Below are 19722 nucleotides of genomic sequence, written 5' to 3' on the forward strand. Positions count from 1 at the left end.
AACCTTAACATCATGCCCGCATTGAACTCCACTGAACTGGCAAATACATTCAACCAAACTGAGCATTTACAGTATGAAGACAACAATTTTGATGAAGCTTTTCTTTTTGTATTAGATGCCATTCGGATGTGTAGGTGTACCTAAAGTTGTGACTGGTAAAGTGCAATATTCGAGTGACCGCAAACACAAAATCTGTTCTATCAGGGAGAGATTCCAAAAACAGGTTATGTAATCTTGCAGGTTGCTTGTGGAGACAGGAGAGTTTTTCTCTCTCTCCAATGAAGTGAGAAATGCTAGGGGGGAGATGGATGCAAAACTCCCTGTATTTCTCGCCCTTCTTTTTTTATTCAGTGGTGATAGATTATATTTGGATCTTGATTAGATTTAGATGCCATTGTGAATTGAAGGAACTTTTCAACACAAAGTCAACTTTATTGAGTTCAAGGTAGTGTCAAAACAGCTGGCCCTTTAAAAATTTAAACTCACCATAATAATAATAATAATAATAATAATAATAATAATAATAATAATAATAATTAGTTAGTTGCATTTCCATTTTTTTGCTCAGTGCTGCATTTATTATATAATGTGTAAAATTCCATATTTGATCTTGTTTGCAATTATATATTTGATTGGAATTTGGAATATCTAATTTAATATTGTTGGATCAAATTCTTCTCACAGGCATGCATACTTAAATGACCTCTGGTGTTTAATGTTAACTTCTTACCGGCCACATTCTGTCTTCTTTGTACATATCAGGAAGGAATTTGTCATCCTTTGCATTTGCTATCATGTGTGCTTTGCTTGGGCTGCACAAGCACAAAAGTGGTTAGTAAGTATTTACACTCTCCTTCTGCAACCAAAATAGCTGTAGGGAAATTAAAAAATTTTTTTTTTCTCTCCTACACCACCTACACAAAAACACCTACTGTAAATGGTTGCATAATGTGTGAATACATTTCAACACTATAACACCATTTGCCCTGCATATATACAAACTAACTAAGGTGGTATGAAGATTTAGCTCTTTTTTTTTTTTATAATAAAAAAAAATCTTATTGGAATATTCCCTTTTTTGAAATTTAAAAAATATATTTTGTTGAATGAAAGTATTTTCCCTTTAGTATTTTTTATTTTATTTTAATTTTTTTGCAAGATAATTTTTGCCATATAGCACTGTTCATTTATAGAAAATAATAATAACCGTGTTCTAGATTGTATTGTAAGTCTGAAACATTCAAGTGATGAGACTAACTGCACAACCGCTTTTACTCCTAGGGTTAACATGTTACTGCCATCTAGTGGACATATATGGTACTGTGGTTGTAATTCTTCATTCAAATAAGGAAGGAAGCATCCTTATTTGTCTCCAGGAGACGAAAATATTCTTAATCATTAACATTAATAGGAATCCAAGAGTAATTTGTGGTCATTTTATGAGTAAGCAATCACCAACAGCCATTGTCTATTCAATAAGACATGTAATTTTATTCTGTACCAGAAAGTTATTACAGCATTTTATATTATGAAGGTAGAGATATATAAAAGCTGATTATTTGATGATTCAGTTACTGTAACGTGGTGGTGAATAAATAATGAAATATTTTACCTACTTGTAATCTGCAGTTAATCCCTTCAGTCATTGATACTGTCGATGTGAAGTTGACTTGAATATACCACACACAAAAACAACTTGTTGGTCACTCATTCACAATGGCTGGCAGAGGTGAGGAGTGAAGAGAACAAAGTTGCAAACTTTGAACTGCTCATGTCTCCTCGAAGCCTGCTTGGGGAAAAAATACAGTTATAAATTAATTTCCCTCGTCTTTGCTGTTGTGATTTTGAGGATGAGCATCACTGTGAATTTTACTGATGGAATAATTGTGTTGTGAATTTGTACATACTAAGATTGTAATGAAGTTTGGTCCACACAAATTGATACTGGCTAGCAAATCTGGAGCACATTTTTGTTATGGATATTCAAGTTCTTCATCTCATTTTCTCTAACTGTGTCATCAGACACTTGGGAATGCCTTTGCCCATTAGAGAGGGTTGATCTTTTGTGCACTTGAAATTTTCTTCTTGCTGATCCCCTGCAGAAAAGCAGCTCTGCATAGGACTTTCTAAAGTCCCTGTTCAAAGCGGGATACAGGATGGGATTCAGGACTGAGTTAAAGTAGCCAAGCCACAGGAGTACCGAGTGAAGTGTAGACGGGGGGTTCATCTGTTCCTTGATTCCGGTCCGGGTGAAGAAGGTGAAGTAGGGGAACCAGCAGATGACAAAGGCCCCCAGCACGGCGCCCAGCGTTATGGTGGCTTTGTGCTCTCTGGCTATGGCCGCCGTTGATGGCGTTCGGGCGAATGATGGCGTGGCGGCACGGATTCGTTGCACCTGAAAAATTAATCAAAACTAGACTTTAATTTCAACTGTTAAGATCACCTGGACACTTTTTTCCCCTCTTTTTTTTTTTAATGAGACACCCCAGCAAGAAAAGGCTTCATGTTGACCTAAATTCACAGGACACCATGACCTCTCTTTGTCTCTTATGCCATTTTCTCTTGATGCATATCAGGTGTCACCACAGCTGTGTTTAAACCAACAAACAACAACAAAACAATAGACCTTTCTTTCAACCATTTTCAAAATCCAGTAAAGCAGCCGTGAGCGAAGGGGGTTGCTTCAGTGAAAATGGCTGGGAGTGAATGAGTTAAAATGCAAACTTCAGTTTTTTTTCTTAAAAACTTAATAAATAAATAAATTACCAAGACACAAATTATATTATGAATAGGGATGGGGGAGTACTAAGGGATTGTACTCATGACGTGGCGGATACCGGGTTCGGCCACCTTTTTGTGGTAATTTTCTGAACAGGAACTAGAAATTTGAAGAATAGAAAAATGTCATTAATTTCAATTTCAATTTTAAGGAGAAATGCTATACTGTTATTAAAAAATATCTGTCAATAGTTTTTTTTGGGGGGGGTAGAAATTAAATATATCAAAATTTAAAGTGGTATCTGTACTTGGTATCGGTATCTACTCAAGAATTTGAGTATTCGTATTGGTATTCGTATTGGTATGAAAAAAAGAGGTATTTAACATCAGGCCACCGGATAATAAGGACTTCTTCCAATCTGCCTGAAGACTCACCTGTTGCCGTGCCACTCTGAATATGCATAGGTACATCCCACACATAATCAGCAGAGGAAGGTAAAACGAGCACAGGACATAGAAAATGATATAGTTGTTATTCCATTCAAACTGGCAATAGCGTCCCTCCTTGTGGTCTTGCCCCACGTGCCAGTCCAAGTGTTGCACCCTGTAGTCCACCGTGTTCCAGCCTAGGTGGATGGGCACAAAAGACACAGCAAGGGACAAGGCCCAGATGGCGATGATGGCCACCGTCACCCTGGGAGGCGTGATCCTGGACGAGTAACTGAGGGGCGCCGAGATGGCAAGGTATCGGTCCACGCTGATAGCCAACAGGCTGAGGATGGAAGCGGCGCACAGCATGACATCCAACGAGATGTAGATGTTACACACGGTGCCTCCCAGGGGCCACTTGCCGCTGCGTATCTCCAGAGTGGCGGTAAAGGGCAGCACCAGCAGGCCCAGCAGGAGATCTGTCACCGCCAGTGACACCACAAAGCAGTTAGCCATGCGCCACAGTCGGCGGCTGAGGCCCACGGCCAAACACACCAGCACGTTCCCGACAATGGTTAGGAGAATGAACGACACCAGAAGAAGCCATTGAAGAGCTGTAGAAATCGTCATGCTGTCCTGCGCCGAGTCACTGAAACAACGATGAAGTTTCGGAGGAGCAGCTTGCTCTTGTGTGTCAAGTTCATAGGTCACAGAATGGAAAAATCTTCCCAGGCACGGGCATTTTTTTTCTTTTCCTTGCTAAGGACTCTCTGAGGTCAACAAGTCCCTGATGAAGGAAGAAAACAACTTCTATTATCATTGCACTTGCAGCAGAAAGCACCAAGAATGGTGCAACTGACGCAAAATGGCAGCAAAAGTAAATAATTGTTGCAATGCAATATTCATCCATTCATCAATTCATCCATTTTTCTACCAATAAGGGAGTGAATAAATGAATCTTAATCGCTAAATAAGGGTTTCTTTAACACAACCAATTATTATCAACTTGGTACCTGAAGTACATAAATGTAATGTGATTACAAAGTTTGAGAACTTTTGATAACCATTTTGTACATAGACAAATCTAATTAACATATAGCATCAATTAAAAAAAAAAAATGTTTTAATGTGAGAGACTTTGTTGGTCATCATTTACCGTAATGCATCCAAGTTGGGTTATTTGATTGAACATAGAGTGCCTTTATAGTTTTGTTTAAAATAATAGTGTGCAATAATTAACGCGATTTAGTGGTCAACTTCGATTTCAATAACATGAGAAAAAAAAGTCTTATTACACCATTAAACAGATCGTGACTTATGTATTAAGCTAAACCTATTCAAGGCTACCTGACCCTCTGTGAAAAAGTACTTGGCTAATCAAGCATTTTTGATAACTGCCACTGAATCTTTTTAATCTCTGTGGACATATTTTGGACCACTCTTGCAGTATTGTGTTGATTCAGTAACAACGGAACATTTTTCAGCATGAATCGTCCTTTTAATAGTCTTTTTAGTCCGATTGGTTTTAGTCAGGGATGCCATTTTTATCACAGGTTTTATTTAAGTGACATCTTCATTGAACAGATCTGGAGAGTGAAAATGAACTCAGCTTTCCCAAAAATGTGATTAGTTAATTCATGATTTTCAATAGGGCGCAACACAGGGCCAGTTAGCTTAATATAGCTAGATTAAATAAAATCACAAAATTGCATTTTATGTGTACTTTTGTTTGATGATCTTAAAACTCAAACACCAAAATGGAGACATGAGCATCAGAAATAAACAGAGAGCTATTAAACTGATGTTTGTATACTCATTGAGCGTTGAAATCAGATACCTCGTGATGGATTTTAATTTCTTTTCTTTTTTTTACAAGAGCTCAAATGCATTTGCCTGAGCGTGGGCTCGTTCATACGCATATCAAAACAGCAACCATAAAACATCCAGTTAAAGCCTGAGGAGTAAAATAAATATACTCAAGCTGTTTAAGGACATCCTGATTCAAAAGTCCCCACACAACCTACCCGGAAAAAGAAATAGATAGAAAAAAAATGGAGGGATTTGTCAGTGCAATCCTATGCTTTTAAAAATAACTGAACAGGCGCATTTTGGAAGCTTGAATGTCTCAGTGATCATTTTGGAGCGAGAAACACTAATAATGCTATAAATTAACTTTAGTTTGCATAAATGTAATTTTACATGAGTTCATTTATCTATTTTAATTAGACCAGGGTGTAAAAGCAAATGTTCGTTTTCACATTATATTCTCGTTTACTGTAAAATGCACATTAGAATAAGTAGACATCTTCCAGCTATACTGTAAAACACTCTATTGTTTTTTCTTTTTTCTTTCATTTCAGGGATAAACTCTTGTTTCCGTTGTGACTACAGATGCTCGTGACTGACTGTGTTTTTTCACTCCCCCCCCCCCAAAAAAAAATTCCTTTAGTGTTTCAGTCTGACAACTTAAACCCACGATGAAAAAAATTAACATGTACAGTAAATTGAAAACAGCAATGAAAACACACAAAACTTGCTGTAAATAAATCATTCAAAGAAGTAAACATCCGCTTCCATACGAGGTCATCTTGCCAATATGTAACCAGCACATGCATTACTAACATGTTTATTGTTGTCTGGTGGCCATATTTGCAATGTAACTACTGTAATGCATATAGCATAGGCGATTTGGTTTATCCTCATTCTCCATATCCAAATCTAGAAAAAAATATTTAAAAAAAGGGGGTGACTCACCTAATATTGTTCTGAAAACTTCTACCCAGATCATAAATAATGTCTGATGCCGGCCAAATTCAGTTCATGTGCTCTTTCTCTTTTTCTTCCTTCTCCCTCAATTTTATTCCGCTTCTGACCCTAAACCTCACCTGCTATGTATTTATTTATTTTCTCAGGCTCGTTGTCTGGCATAGCAGTGAACCAAAAATGTCAACATATAAAATGGATAATGTATAAACAATACAATGACTAACCTGCAGTTTGTATTAATGTGGAATGAAGTCCTCCTCCCAATCCAAGTTTGAGCATGTGGCATAACAACGCTCACTGTGTACACGTTCATCCCAAGTTATAATGGACAATAGATTATTAAAAGGTGTTTTAAAAAGAACGGAAACACGCAAGCTTGAGATGTTGACCCTTTGTCCAAGAGGAAGCCATCAAATTAACATATTTACCCCAGAAGAACTTCGATTTGTGTAAAAAGGAGGCCATTATCAGTCCAGGTTCTGTCGTCATTGCGTCTCAAGCGACTACTCCACCTGCTGGACATGAGCGAGTACTGAGTGGGCGTATTGTAGAGGACGAGGCATCTGCAGGGTGTGCAGGCCTCATCCCACCTGCGACCTTAATGAGGACAAATGGAGGGTTGGATGGATGACTAATAATGTGATGTGACTATGCAAACCTTACAATAAATCATCAGTCCAATTTATATTAATGCAGCCCAGCCAAATATTGAGATTAGTTTAAATTAAAGTACTTTATATAACACACATTTTGAAACCTCTCGTGTATAAAGTATTCTGCTGTTAATGACGCTTCATTAAAGTTGCTTATCATGATTATTAAAGTTGTTGTGGTTGCAGACTATAGCTGATTATAAGCCAACAACGGTAATTAAAGGAGCCTCCAAGCTGTGCTGACTGTCAGTCATCCTCTGTTGAGAGAGACGTGAGAGCGCCTCAGGTGATGTTTGTGACTAACAAGCTAATTCTCAGCCTTTCAAGGATGCTGGCCTGAGCGGCTCGATGTTTTGGCTGCACTTCAGCATTTAAGCGGCCTTCCAATAAGCAATTGTGCCTTTAACATCACAATCAAATAAAAGTGAATTAGCAGAGTGGGAAAAAAGGATGAAAAGTGCTCATGTTTCCCTAAGACCGGACAAGCATTTTCACATATATGCAATTCTACTGTGAATGAAAGGACTGGTGAATGAAGGGATTCAAACTTGGTCATTTGATGAAAACCTAAGTTAATTTCATTACATTAGAATATTGTGGAAAACGAATTAATTTCAGTATTTGGATTTCACTAATATATATATATATATATATATTTTTAAATATATATATATGTGCATAATGATTATATATAATAAAGAGACTTATCTTTTTAGAGGATTAGGGCCAGTGAAAAGAGAAAAAAAAGTTTGGCAGGATTCTGACTTCACAGAATTCTCACTTTAAAGTCAGAATTCTCACTTTCAAGTCAGAATTTTGAGAATAAAGTCAGAATTTTGAGAATAAAGTCAGAATTTTGAGAATAAAGTCAGAATTTTGACTTTATTAGTGCTACTATTATTCTCTTTTTAAAGTGAGAATTTTTAGAATAATGTGAGAATTCCGACTTTAAAGGGAGAATTCTGTGAATAAAGTGAGAATCCTGCCAAACCTTTTTTTTTCTCTCTTCACTGGTCCTAATCTTCTTCCGTACCTTTTTGAAGGGTAAATCGAGTCAATTTTTTTTTTTCGATGCACCCCTACAAGTCTACACATTATTCTGATTAATATTGTATTTGTGCAATATGAAAAAGCAGCACAATCTGTCCGTGTCCATCCATCTCAGGGGTGGCCATTTTACCACTTGGTGTCGACTGAAAATGAAATCACAGTCGCTCGGGGCTCAGGTAATCAACTTGAGAAACATCACATGACCACACTTTGAAAACAGGTGAGTAGTGATTGGTTGTTTACCTGAGCTTTGAGCAACTGTGATGTCATGTTCAGCCGCTAGTAAGTGGCAAAATGGCAGCCCACTGAGATGGATAAAATAACATAAGAGACTGAGACAACGATACACGAAACCCCCAATAATAAAGATATTCATGAATAAATCTGTGATTGCATTATTCATACAACACATTACAACAAAATTAAGCAAGTCTATAGTCTAGCGAAAATGCTCAAGGCAAGCACTTTCTCTGTCTGAAAATTCCACCATCGTGCCTCTTCTTTTGCGGCCTGTCATATCACATTTTCATCCCACAGAAGCTGATCTCTCACATCTCCAGTGGATTACTGCTCCTCCAAAGCCCCCCCCCCCCTAGAGGACACTTGACCCTGGGAGGAGGAGTGACAGTAAACCCCAAATGCCCTTCTTTGCCTTCCTCAACCCTTCGTCGTCCCCAGGGAACACTGCCAGTGAGTCTCTACGTCAAAAATGACTCATTAGTCGCGTCTACGTATCAAAACCAGCAGCAGCGTTCCCATAAATAGACCTTTTACAGTTTTTTAAATTATTATTATTTACTGGGTGTGCCCCCCCCCCAAAAGTTAATAAGCCTCAGCAAAAGCAAAGAGATTTTAAACAATGACTATTCTTTTTTATTGCTGTTGTCATATTTGGAAGTTCCCTTACCTTCATCATTTTACTTTTCACATATGATGTGAACTGCAAATTTGAAATTTAACCACTCACACTTCACAACTGTCACTTAAATACTTCTGCAACCACCTGTAATATGTCTTATGTCTACACATAACTGCAATGTATATTTGGGCCACAAAAGGATTCTCTTTTTTTTTTGGAGCTGCTAGGAAAAGAAAAGAAAAGAAAAAAAATCTAAATGCTGAGGCTTTTTTATGTTGTCAGTAGTTACTGCTTTGCTACTCTCATCTTCAATGTAAGTTTCATCTTAACTTATACTTTCATTATCCTGTAAAGAATAAGACTCCGAGGAGTTTTAGCAAGATCTCAACACCATATACTACCAAATTTACAAAAAAGTAGATGTTTAGGTTCAAAGCCTTTATTAAAAAGAGCTTATTAAAAGCTTATATTGTATGCATCACATTTTCACATTTGCGTCTTGTCTTATTTCTTGTTGTACTTTATGAAACTATTACATACAGCATTAGTTTGTGCTTTAAAGAAAACTTATTCAATATATCCAAATTAAAGTCATAAAGTTCTGAAGCAAATTCAGGCACACTCTAAAAACAGTTGGGTCAAAAATAACCCAACTATGGGTCAAAAATGGACCGATCCTCTACTTGGGTCAATTTGACCCGACTTTTAGTCAAGAAATGGGTCTTTTAGTGTAAAATATTTTATAAATATTGGTTAGATTCTTTACTTAGGTCAAAAACAATTGGGTCATTTTGTACAAAACAACCCAAAAAGTTGGGTCAAATTGACCCATAAAGTAGATCAATCAATTTTTGGTCCATAATTGGGTTACTTTTTTGACCCAACTATTTTTGGGGTGTACAAACTCCATCTTAGACATAACAGAGACAAAACGGGTAAAACATTATTTCACTCTTCAGTTAGTCGTGAATAACTTGAAAGTTCTGCAAGCCGTCTGCCCATTACCAGTGTTTGAGTTTAGAGTTCTAAACCTGCTGCATTTTCCTGGGCAGCCACTTTATCAAAACTTTGTAGAGCTTTTTGCTTTTCTTCGTTGACTTCTTCACATTCTTCACGACTTTTCTGAGCAGACTGAAGTTCAGTGCAAAAGATTGGGAATAATGGTTAGCATTATTTCTCTTAGTTGAGTGTAGATTAAGAACCTCCAAGAAGCGCCTTTCTTGCTGTCTGAAGTCATACTCCACGCTGAAGAGAAAAACATGTTGAAAGGATACATATTAAATAAAAACATTAGACAATTCAGTAAGAACAAAAACAACGAAAACAATAAAGCTCACCATTTTGCATTTGCAACACTTTTTTTTTTCATTACGACGTAGCATTACATAATATGAGAATATTTTTAACACGTGACAATTTTTTTTTATTGCAAACTCCCCGTTTGGGGGCAAGATACAGTCTAACATCTTCATTTTGAAGATAGAACAGATCAAGAGAAATAGCTGGCCTTTTCATCTTCATCATCATCGTCATCATAAAGGTGTCTCAGACTTTGCTTTGTAAAGCACACAGCATTTTTTTTTAAGAGATCAGAAGATTTTTAGACATCCGAGCCTTTCTTAACTTCCTTTTCAAAAAAAAGAATAGCTGGCTCAAGGGGTTACAATTGATTATTATATTGCCTCCACCTGATGCAATGTTCCATGTGAGGGTGAAATTTAATTTAATTTAATTTAATTTAATTTAATTTAATTTAATTTAATTTAATTTAATTTAATTTAATTTAATTTAATTGTATTTTATTTTATCTAACATACTTTTATATTGGTATATTTATATTTTATATTGGTCATATGTGATATTTTCAAAAGTACCCTATTAGCATGGTTTTGTAACTCATTTGTTGCATTTAAGAGCAACCAGTCACTTAAAACTTCTAAACATCACCAACCTGTAGACAATACAAGCAGTCTTTTGGCAGGTCCAACTGTTTTTGAGGTCCTGTCCTGTTTTGCAGCATTGATAACTGTAAAAGAAACAAGAAAGCAAACGCAGAGAAGATTTTGGGACGATTTTGTCTGGTAAGAAGTGCTGATGGCAAACAAGGAATGGTCAAACACTCATTATGCTTGGCGTAAAACCGACTCTCATCTAAAACGACCTCAGACAGTCACAACATATTACTACTCCATGTTGGACGAAAATGATTGACAGAGACACATTGCTGGAAGCACATTTTAAGCTTTGTTATGTCCTATTTAAATAATAAAGAAACATGCCCAAATGAATTTTGAAAGAGACCGTATGAAAATGTTCCTGAAATTGCTTTATGCTGTATTATACTTACATCCAAACACAGGATATTTTTTTGTGTGTGTTATCTTCGTACATTAAAACGTGGTTTTGACAGGATTTCTAGGGTACTGTTTTCATAACATTCATTAAAACAAACAAACATATCAAACAGTTCATAACATTTTGCATGCAATTCTATACATTTAAAACAGCTTGCAAATTTGCAATCATGATGGGTCTTTCCACAATCACATCCAAAACCCTGATATTAAACAATTAATTCCCTGTCAGCACAGTGAAACAATGAAATAGCGGTTAGCACAGCTGTTGCACAGTTTTGAGGTTCAGAGGTCAAATCTTAGCTCTGGGTTTACAGTGCTGCGTTTCCATGTCCTCTCCGTGATTGCGTGGGAACTCTGACTTCATCTCACATTCCAATAAACATATGTTAGATTTATTGAACAGTCTAAATTTCCAATATACGTAAATATAAGTGTCGGTGATTGTTTGTCTATGTGATTGCAATTTACTGTGTTAGCAAGGATAAGCTCCAGTTTACATGCGTCCCAAAGATAACAAGTGATATAGAAAATGACTAGCTGGTTAATCCCATTTTCTTGTCAAGTATTGTTTCTTATTTTTGTAATACATAAAGCAGGGTTCACCAATTCCAGTCCTCGAGGTCCGGAGTCCTGCAGGTTTGAGATGTTTCCGCCCACTAGCACACCTGATTCATATAATCAGCTCATCAGCATGCCTGATAACGATCCTGATCTTCAGCATCAGATGTGTTGGTAGGTGAAAACATCTAAAACCTGCAAGACTCTGGACCTCGAGGACTGGAACTGGTGAACCCTGACATAGATTTGTGCATTTTATTATGCATATCAACAAAGACATTGAGTCCATTTTCCAGTTACTTTCTACTATTAAAGTAATTTAATACAAGCTAATCTCAGTTTTTCTCCATTTTCTATCACATTGTGGAGATGTGGTAGCCTAAATAATGAGATGAGAAGATGAAGTTGTGCCTCTTTCACTCTCCAAGCTATAGGAGCACCATTTTCTTTAAATTAAAAAAAGAAGAAAAAAGAAGAAAAAAGAAAGAAATGTGTATGCATGTAAATAAATCACTAAGATGGAACAGTTACAACCTTTGGGAAAAAAAACAGCATAGAACAATACAGAACTTTCTGTTCCATGCTAGCTATGCTAAACTATGCTAGCGTTCGATTAATGATTGCACTGACACACCTCTCGCCTGTCTCAATTGTGACTGAACAAACAAGTTGCCGCAGAGCTGTAGACGAGTCCAATTGTAATCAGACCTTCTTACTACAGTCTTTCTACAGCTAATCAACACAATTTTGCTTATCTTGGAGGTTAAGCTGTGGAGAAAGAAAAAACTGAATCCAATTTTGTAATCAGCGTTCTAATTTTAGTGTTAATCAGCAAACAAATCTAACTCGGAAATTGGTTTCACTTTGTAGTGTAGTGTATTCTTATCCATGTTGATGATGTTTATCATTTCGGTCGAATTTGGCAATCACATACACAGCTCACGAACATTTCCTCAACTGGAGGAATATGTTGTCGGGCAGCTGAATAAAGAAGAGCCTCTTAAGAATTCAGGCCATTGCAAATGATGACTCACTTGACAAGAACAGCCCTGTTGGACATTCTAAAAAATATTTGTTAGACTCAGAGGGTACCTGGCAGATTTGAATCTGCATAAACATTAATATTGTGTTAAAATCTCATGAATTATTTGTCAGAAATAAACCATGCCAGCATGATGCACACACACGTACTCTTACCCAGCGGCAGGAGTGTGGCTCGCCTCCAGGTCATGGATGATGTTCAGCAGAGTAGCGATTCTGTCCTTGTTGGCTGCCAGACTGGCCTCCACACTTTCAAGCCTGTGTTGTACGATTGCCGATTTACAGCACTGGGGGGAAGATGGCAGAAGCAGCGGCGCTTCAGTCGGGTGGGAATGGGACAGGATGAGGTCCGCCGTTCGCTGCTTGGGGGCGAGTTTGGAATCCCGGCTGACGATTGCCTCAGCCTCAGCCTCGCTGGACCTGAGGCGTTGGAGGGATGCGGAATTGCAATGCGTACAAAGTTCTCCCTCGCGGAAGCACAGCGCTGGTGCAATTAAAGACGAAGATTGTTGAACGGGTGATTTGTTTGACTTGAGACGATAACGTACATTTCTGTTTGCCGGCGTTGAGACAACGGGCTCATATTTTCCTTTTGCTGTGACAGAGGTTGTTGGCTCGTTTGGATGGGTCTGTTTATCTGCATTTGATTCAGTCTTACTGTTTGCGTGCACGGGTGATGTGCCCACGGCAAACTCTTCTGTATTTGAATCCATCTGCTGGGCTGTTATTCCTTTCGGGCATGCGGCGCGTTGTCCCTCGTGTTCTGTTACTGTGCTTGCTTGATGATGTTCACCCGTTTGTTGTTTTGCGTTCATGCAATCCCGCAGACAAGAACTGTTTGACTTAATTGCGAAAAGGCTATTTTGAGGGGTTGCATCCTGTGATAGAGCTGAATGTTGCTTGGACTGATTCCATAGTAAATCATTGATTAGCTTTGCTTCAGTATACAATTCACTATCAAGCTTTCTTGATTTGTTCGTTCTGTTTGGACTTGTTTGTATCAGATTCGATACGTGACCGCTTTTGGAGACTTTTGACAGCCCATGCAGTGGAGTCGAAGCTGTTTTTGATAAGTTTTTCTGATTTGGAACAGCGGGTTCATAAGTGGGTTCACATGTGATGTCGGTTGTTTGTGCTTGGCAAGGCTTGTTAGTACTGGGGAATGTATTATGATTAATTGATTTGTTGTGTTCCTGTGACACATAGCTTGTTTTAAGCAAGGAATTGTACGACACGGTAGCGTTCTTTTGGTTTTCTTTTAAAGTAGATGAAGGGTGAATATTTGAAGAGCTCCTCAGGGCTGCGTTTCTGTACAAAGCATAATTAGTAGTTGTGGAGATGGGAGCTGACATCCCCAATTTAGAATCAAGGGTTGCACACGATGCATTTAGAGATGCTGTCTTTCCACAATGTGTTAATTCAGAATCTGAGGATGCTGGCTGTTTTTTTGCATCCAGAGATTTTGAATTATGTTTGTCACTTGTGTTGGCATTTCCTTTTAAGTTATCATAATGTTTGACAGGGCTCGTTACAACTACGCTGCTGTATGTGCTTGTTTTTTCTTGCCGGGTCTGCGCTACACCAACTGACGTATGAGTCGGATTTAATGGCGTGGGTTGTGTTTTGGATACTTGCAAGGCATATTTTGCTTTTATTTGCTGTGTTGAATTCTGCGGTATGGTTCCGTGGCGCAGAAACACCGTGTTCGTTAGTGTACTTTTTGTGGACGTGATCGTATTTTTGAAAGTTTGGACGGTTTCAGGGATGGTGCCAGACGTGTTTCCTTTGGATGTTGTGTATAAATGAGATGGAGTGTTTTCTTGTGTGGCATGCACAGACACGCACACTTGTTGCATGGCTTTATGGTGGGATTTAGAACGGGTCCGTGTGTGCGGTTTGTTTGATTTAGTAGCTGTGGCCATAAGAGGAGTCGATGGGAGACTTCCTGTTTGGGGGATTTTATTGTCAAGGGGCATGTTTGTGAAAGTGTCTAAACTATGACCATTTTTTGTCTCAATGGTGGGTTTAGTGGTAGGGATTGCTTTAGTGCAGATGGTCTGAGAATCGGATGAGGCGGCGGCATGCCCGTGCGTGAGAAACTGTCCTTTAATTGAATGGACTGGACATGCAGGGTGTCGTGTTATTCCACGTCTTGCTGCTTCTTGAAGATGTGATCCTTGTTGAGGGCTTGTCTCTTTTTCTCTGTTAAGGGAATTCTCAGGCAGTCGATGGTAGCTTGGTTGGATATCGGTCTCATTACGGGGCAACTGAAGATGTTTGCTGGAGTCGAGCGAGTCGTGGGCTGAATGAAATCGTTTCTCTGTTTGGCAAGCAGGAGCAGCACAAACTTTCTTCCCTAAAATCTCGACTCCCGCAGTTTGTCGGCCTCCACACTGGTTGCATATTTTCTGTGATCCAAACAGCAACGTATTCCGTGATTCGGTGCAATGTGTGTGCAGTCTTTTTTGGTACCCTATGTGAGTTGGGGTGGATTCACCATTATCAATGCTAATGCCACCCATTGCCTCTGAGTCAACCACGCTACCGTTAGCATAGCGGACAGTAGCTTTTATTCTTGGGCCCACTTTGGTTACAGTCCTTCCGAAACATGGGGTTGCCTTGATTGTTCTAGGAGTGCCGTAGCTACGATCCTGACTGCACACAACATGCCCTAAGGTCTCACCTACGAGCTCTTGAAAAGTCACTTCCTTTTTACTCTTCAAGTCGCCACTTTTTGCCCCGTTTCCCTTATCGCTGTTTGTTAGCAGCAGTATCTCTTTGTACTCCTTGGTAATGTAGCTGTTGGTCATGCGGGCACTGTGATCTGATTGCGTGTGGAGTTTACACATGAGCTGTGCGCACTGCTCGGAAGGTGCTCTCGCTATCCCTGGGGATGTTTGCACGCCAACGCTGCTACTCTGAAGACCCCACGTTTGCAGCTGCGCTCCTCCGGTTGCGTCGCCTCCAGTCGTCCTCCAGTTACGCGCTCCAACCAGGGCTGGGATGCCCAAAACTGGTACGGGAGTGGTCAGGTCAGCCGCTCGTCTCCCCATCCTCAGGCTGATTGCTTCCAACGTTTCACAATTCAAAGGATCGTTTCCGGAACGTCTAATACATCTGGAAGTACAAGAGGAAGACACTTACAGTTCTGAAGAGATGAATGTGAAGGATTGCACAACGCTAGAGAACTATTATGAACAAAAGTCATCCAAGGCAGTGAAACTTTCGGGTGGAACATTTGACAATGAATTTGATCGACTTTGAACTTTGGAAATAAATTGCCTTTTTTTGTGGAGAAAAACAAAAGACAAAGCTCTCCAGTGTGCTTACAGCCAGTTGGAAAACTTCACAAAATATAGCTAAGATACTGCATACCTTTACTGGAAAATGGACCGCTTTTTTTTATATAGCACTTTATCTACACCATATGATGTCCAAAGCGCTTTACAATGCCTCACATTCACCCATTCACACACCACTGGTCAGCTGCTGCCATGCAAGGCACTGCCAGGTCCACTGGAAGCAAATTGGGGTCCATTGTCTTGCTCAAGGACACTTCGACAGGGTAACCAGGGGTAAGGATTGAACCGCCTCACGGATGGGACCACTCTACCACTGATCCATGCCACCCAACTGCTAGGTAATAGACCCATAATTAAGGGGACCAGATGTCGCACTTTTATGCAGGTCCCGCCATGGCTTTTTTTTTTGTCCAGTCAGCTAACCAATTGTTTGGATCATGTGTATGTCAATCACAAAGTTCTCAAAGCAATTCATACAATGAACCAATTAAATTCCTTCCTAATTATGTTCGCATTTATGTTTGCATTGTCATTCTTATCCACATGTAAACGCTAGCAGGCATGTTTTGTTTTCGGCATACTAGAACTAGAGCTACTTCCTGCTTCCGGGTCTAAGAATCATGGGAAATGTAGTCCTACTAGCCTAATGCTGCGGCCGCCGGTCAGACCCAACGCAAAGCTGAGCTTTTCTGGGGCTTATTTCCAAAGTTACAATGTGGAAAACGGCACAGCCACTTCCTATAGCTGCGGAGACCGGGAACAAAAAGGTTGGATAATGGTGAGTCCATTGCTTGTTTACAATATCATTTAACAGCTAAACAATCACCAGTAACTAGATTGACTAGTAATTCAATTTGGTATAAGTAGTTCCTGGTGACAATTTTTTGCATTTTTGATTTTCAGCAAAATTGTTATGTCACAGTTTTTAATTTTGAAAATCTGGTCCCCCTATGCATATCGGGTCACGCACTGGTAGTAAAAAAAAAAACTTGTTGATCAAGTAATTAACACGGAACCAACGTTCAACATTTCAAACTTATGAACATTAATTGCACTGCGGAACACAATTTTTTTTTTAGCTAGGTTTGACTTTTCAACTAATTTTTGGGTGCAGAATCCAAAACTGATCAGTTTTTCTTGGTCACATCAAGTTTTTGAAGTATAAAAGTTTTCTTTAAAAAAAATATAAAAAATACTGTGCATTGACTGATATGTAATTATTCTATAAAATGTTCAAATATTCACATAGAAGGAAACAAGGCAGTACTGCAATGTTAATTTAACATGATTGTTTTTACAAAGGATACAGTACCCCACGTTGTCTCTTTGCAGATACTGCAGTACTGACTAATTTTCATCCGATTTTAGTTTTAATTAGTTTACAAATCTAACTCTTTCTGAGTGTTCCCCAGTGTAAAGATAGATGTCATGGACTACATACAAAAACTGCCTAATCTCTGTGAAAGGTTACTTCCTATTAAATTCTCACTGAGTTTGTACTGTTGGCATCACTGTGGGCCCCTTTCCAAGATTAACTGGATGTTGCATGCAAGCAGCCAACCATGAAGGCGAGTGAGTTCTCCATAAGGGCTACGTGAGTGCCAGTAGTTGATTTTGCCAATAAATTATTCCGTTTGGTGTCAGACACAAAATCGAGATCTGTGCATTAGTCTGAAATGCTAATATAGCATTAAACCAGTTTTTCCCCCCTGTAATTGTTTCATTAGATTAACTTGTTCCATTATTTATCATGTCTGAAATCAGGACCCCATAGGGATAATAATTCAGGGTTACAATATATATATAGAGAGAGAGAGAGAGAGAGAGAGAGAGAGAGAGAGAGAGAGAGAGAGAGAGAGAGAGAGAGAGAGAGAGAGAGAGAGAGAGAGAGAGAGAGAGAGAGAGAGAGAGAGAGAGAAATGCACTTGATTATAAGTCAGGTGGTCAGGGTTGGTATTGTTTTGCTGCTGACAAGTGCAAAAGGTGCAAATTGTTGCAGCTTTCCATTGAGCGGGTATCAAATAGGCAATAATCAGTTTAAAAGGGCTTCTAATCCTATAAATTCTCCACCAGTTCACCAGCACAATAGATAAATAGATTTAAAATAATCTAATGCGAAATAATAAGTATGGTGCTAACTGAGCGTGTCTTCTTGTGTCATCATGCTAGATCATCATGTCAGATATTTTTCTTTTAATGGGCTCTCGAGAGTGGGTTCTCAAACTGTGGTCCAGGGAACCCAGGGGCTCTACGAGCCGTAGATTGGCGGTCACAAATGATTTTCAATAAGTCCATAAGCCCCAATAAAACAAACAGACTAAACCCATTACCTTAGCTTTGAGCCAATTCAAACCTCTGACATGATCTTTGACCGATTATTTCCTGCATCAGTATATTTACTTGAGTATCACTTGGAACGCAACATTTCTAGCTAATGACGACGGATGAACATTTAAATATGTCAAAAAAATGCTAAACCCTAACGAGCTAAATTGAGAAAATCTGAATATTTGGACTGAAGCGTTAAAGTGATATATATAAGTCTTGACATGTACACATGGCAGTTACCAAAACGTCGAGACAACCCAAGTACCGGTAGCCTTCAAGTTGACAACCTTTCACAACTGTTTGCATACAAGCGTGGATTTGTCTGTGAAATATAACATGTAAACAGAATGTTGGCTTGCATGAGTTGTTATAACTTTAACATAAATACATTTTGACAAGGCTCTTCTCAGCCTCAGCCTCCTCTTCATCCTCATCGCTGACTGCCATCCAGACATGTCAAAACTGCAGAAACAACACGTAGTCAGTTATCCCTGTAGGGACTATTAATTTGGGTGGCCGTTACTTGAACTCAGTGAGGTGACATGCATGTGTTGTTGTGATTGAATAACTAAAAAAAAACAAAAAACAAAGTTAGCGAGCTGAATCAGAATCATTTTATAAAGCTCGCAAATTCGGCTTTAATATCATACCTGATTGATGTCCATATACGAAGAACTAAGTTTGCACTTTCTCTTCGGTGTCCTCCGGAGTCCCCGAGGTGTGGCGGAGCTAAAAGCTTGAAAAAAAAATCCAACTCAAAGCAGTTTATAGTCCACTTCTACAACGTGAACCCTGTTTTCAAACATTCCAATTCTGATTGACCTCACATTGACCAGACCAAGTCATTTCCAAATATAATCTTCCCTGACTTGACGTCGGTACTGCGCTTTGCCCTGCGTCCTAATCTCGATCCCTGCTGCTCTCCAGTGGCTTGTGTGTCTTCTCTCTCTTTCACTCCCTCGCTATTATTTCCATCACAGTCCTCTCACCTCCCAGCATCCTGATCTACAGCTGAGGGAGAGAGAGAGAGAGAGAGAGAGAGAGAGAGAGAGAGAGAGAGAGAGAGAAAGAGAGAGAAGGGGGAGGGAAGTGAGGTAGGGACCGTGTCTAAATTACCAGGCATAAAAGAAGGGAAATTGCTTTCACAAGAAACTAATATAAACAAGAACATAGACCCACAAAGTCCATTATAAATGGCAGTAACCCGGGGGGGGGTCCCTCATATTCGTCCCTCAACTGATGTACACGACATCTCTGCGCCCGCCCTAATCAGCTAGCCGTTGCTAGCAGTTACTTCTCCTGTCACCGAAATGATTACAACAGACTGCGCTGAACAAGGTTTTATATGACGCCTGTGAGTGTTGTCTTCATTAGAGCGCCCTCATATTCTATTACTACCGATGTGGGAAGCAATGAAGCTTCCTTCGCGCGTAAGAAGATTGTTCCTTAGCCCCAAGGTGAACACATACAGTAATGATGTAACACTGAAAATGTTTAGCCAGGCATAATTTCCCGGGTACAACTGTGTGTTGTAAACGTTTACTGTCTGTAATTGTTGATGTGGATCACAATTCATCATCCTAATAGCTTGTTCTTTTCTGAGAGAAGTAAGGCTATATGTTCAGCTTTTGTTTTTTTTTTGTTCTTTGTGATACATTATA

The 19722-nt window shown here is 39.1% G+C and overlaps 2 protein-coding genes across 3 annotated transcripts; both read right to left on the bottom strand.

Annotated features, from left to right (window-relative positions):
• Positions 1 to 1642: 1642 nt before the first annotated feature.
• Positions 1643 to 6226, bottom strand: hrh2b (histamine receptor H2b). 2 transcript variants are annotated; one of them, XM_086099041.1, is made up of 3 exons: positions 6138 to 6226; positions 3154 to 3934; positions 1643 to 2395 (listed from the first exon to the last, which is right to left on the bottom strand). In XM_086099041.1, exons 2-3 carry the CDS (start codon positions 3775 to 3777, stop codon positions 1949 to 1951), a joined length of 1071 nt encoding a protein of 356 aa, XP_085955167.1. In that variant the 5' UTR covers positions 3778 to 3934; positions 6138 to 6226; the 3' UTR covers positions 1643 to 1948. The 2 variants fall into 2 exon arrangements, with proteins under 2 accessions (XP_085955167.1, XP_085955166.1); XM_086099040.1 differs by lacking the exon at positions 6138 to 6226 and adding an exon at positions 5902 to 5998.
• Positions 6227 to 8898: 2672 nt separating this feature from the next.
• Positions 8899 to 19028, bottom strand: LOC147160895 (uncharacterized). Its single transcript, XM_086098871.1, has 4 exons — positions 18712 to 19028; positions 12588 to 15548; positions 10427 to 10501; positions 8899 to 9720 (listed from the first exon to the last, which is right to left on the bottom strand). Exons 2-4 carry the CDS (start codon positions 15482 to 15484, stop codon positions 9501 to 9503), a joined length of 3192 nt encoding a protein of 1063 aa, XP_085954997.1. The 5' UTR covers positions 15485 to 15548; positions 18712 to 19028; the 3' UTR covers positions 8899 to 9500.
• Between the last annotated feature and the right edge of the window lie 694 nt (positions 19029 to 19722).

This window comes from Leptonotus elevatus, chromosome 16, assembly GCF_054856555.1.
Source record: "Leptonotus elevatus isolate MCC_2025b chromosome 16, RoL_Lele_1.0, whole genome shotgun sequence".
Lineage (NCBI taxonomy): Eukaryota > Metazoa > Chordata > Actinopteri > Syngnathiformes > Syngnathidae > Leptonotus > Leptonotus elevatus.

Excerpts from the sequence above, each read along its gene's own strand:
- hrh2b (XM_086099041.1), bottom strand. The coding sequence starts at position 3,777 with ATGACGATTTCTACAGCTCTTCAATGGCTTCTTCTGGTGTCGTTCATT. Across the intron at positions 2,396-3,153 it reads TCAGAGTGGCACGGCAACAG|GTGCAACGAATCCGTGCCGC; the intron begins GTGAGTCTTCAG and ends TTAATTTTTCAG.
- LOC147160895 (XM_086098871.1), bottom strand. The coding sequence starts at position 15,484 with ATGGGGAGACGAGCGGCTGACCTGACCACTCCCGTACCAGTTTTGGGC. Across the intron at positions 10,502-12,587 it reads AGCCACACTCCTGCCGCTGG|TTATCAATGCTGCAAAACAG; the intron begins GTAAGAGTACGT and ends TTTCTTTTACAG. Across the intron at positions 9,721-10,426 it reads ACTGCTTGTATTGTCTACAG|CGTGGAGTATGACTTCAGAC; the intron begins GTTGGTGATGTT and ends TTTTCTCTTCAG.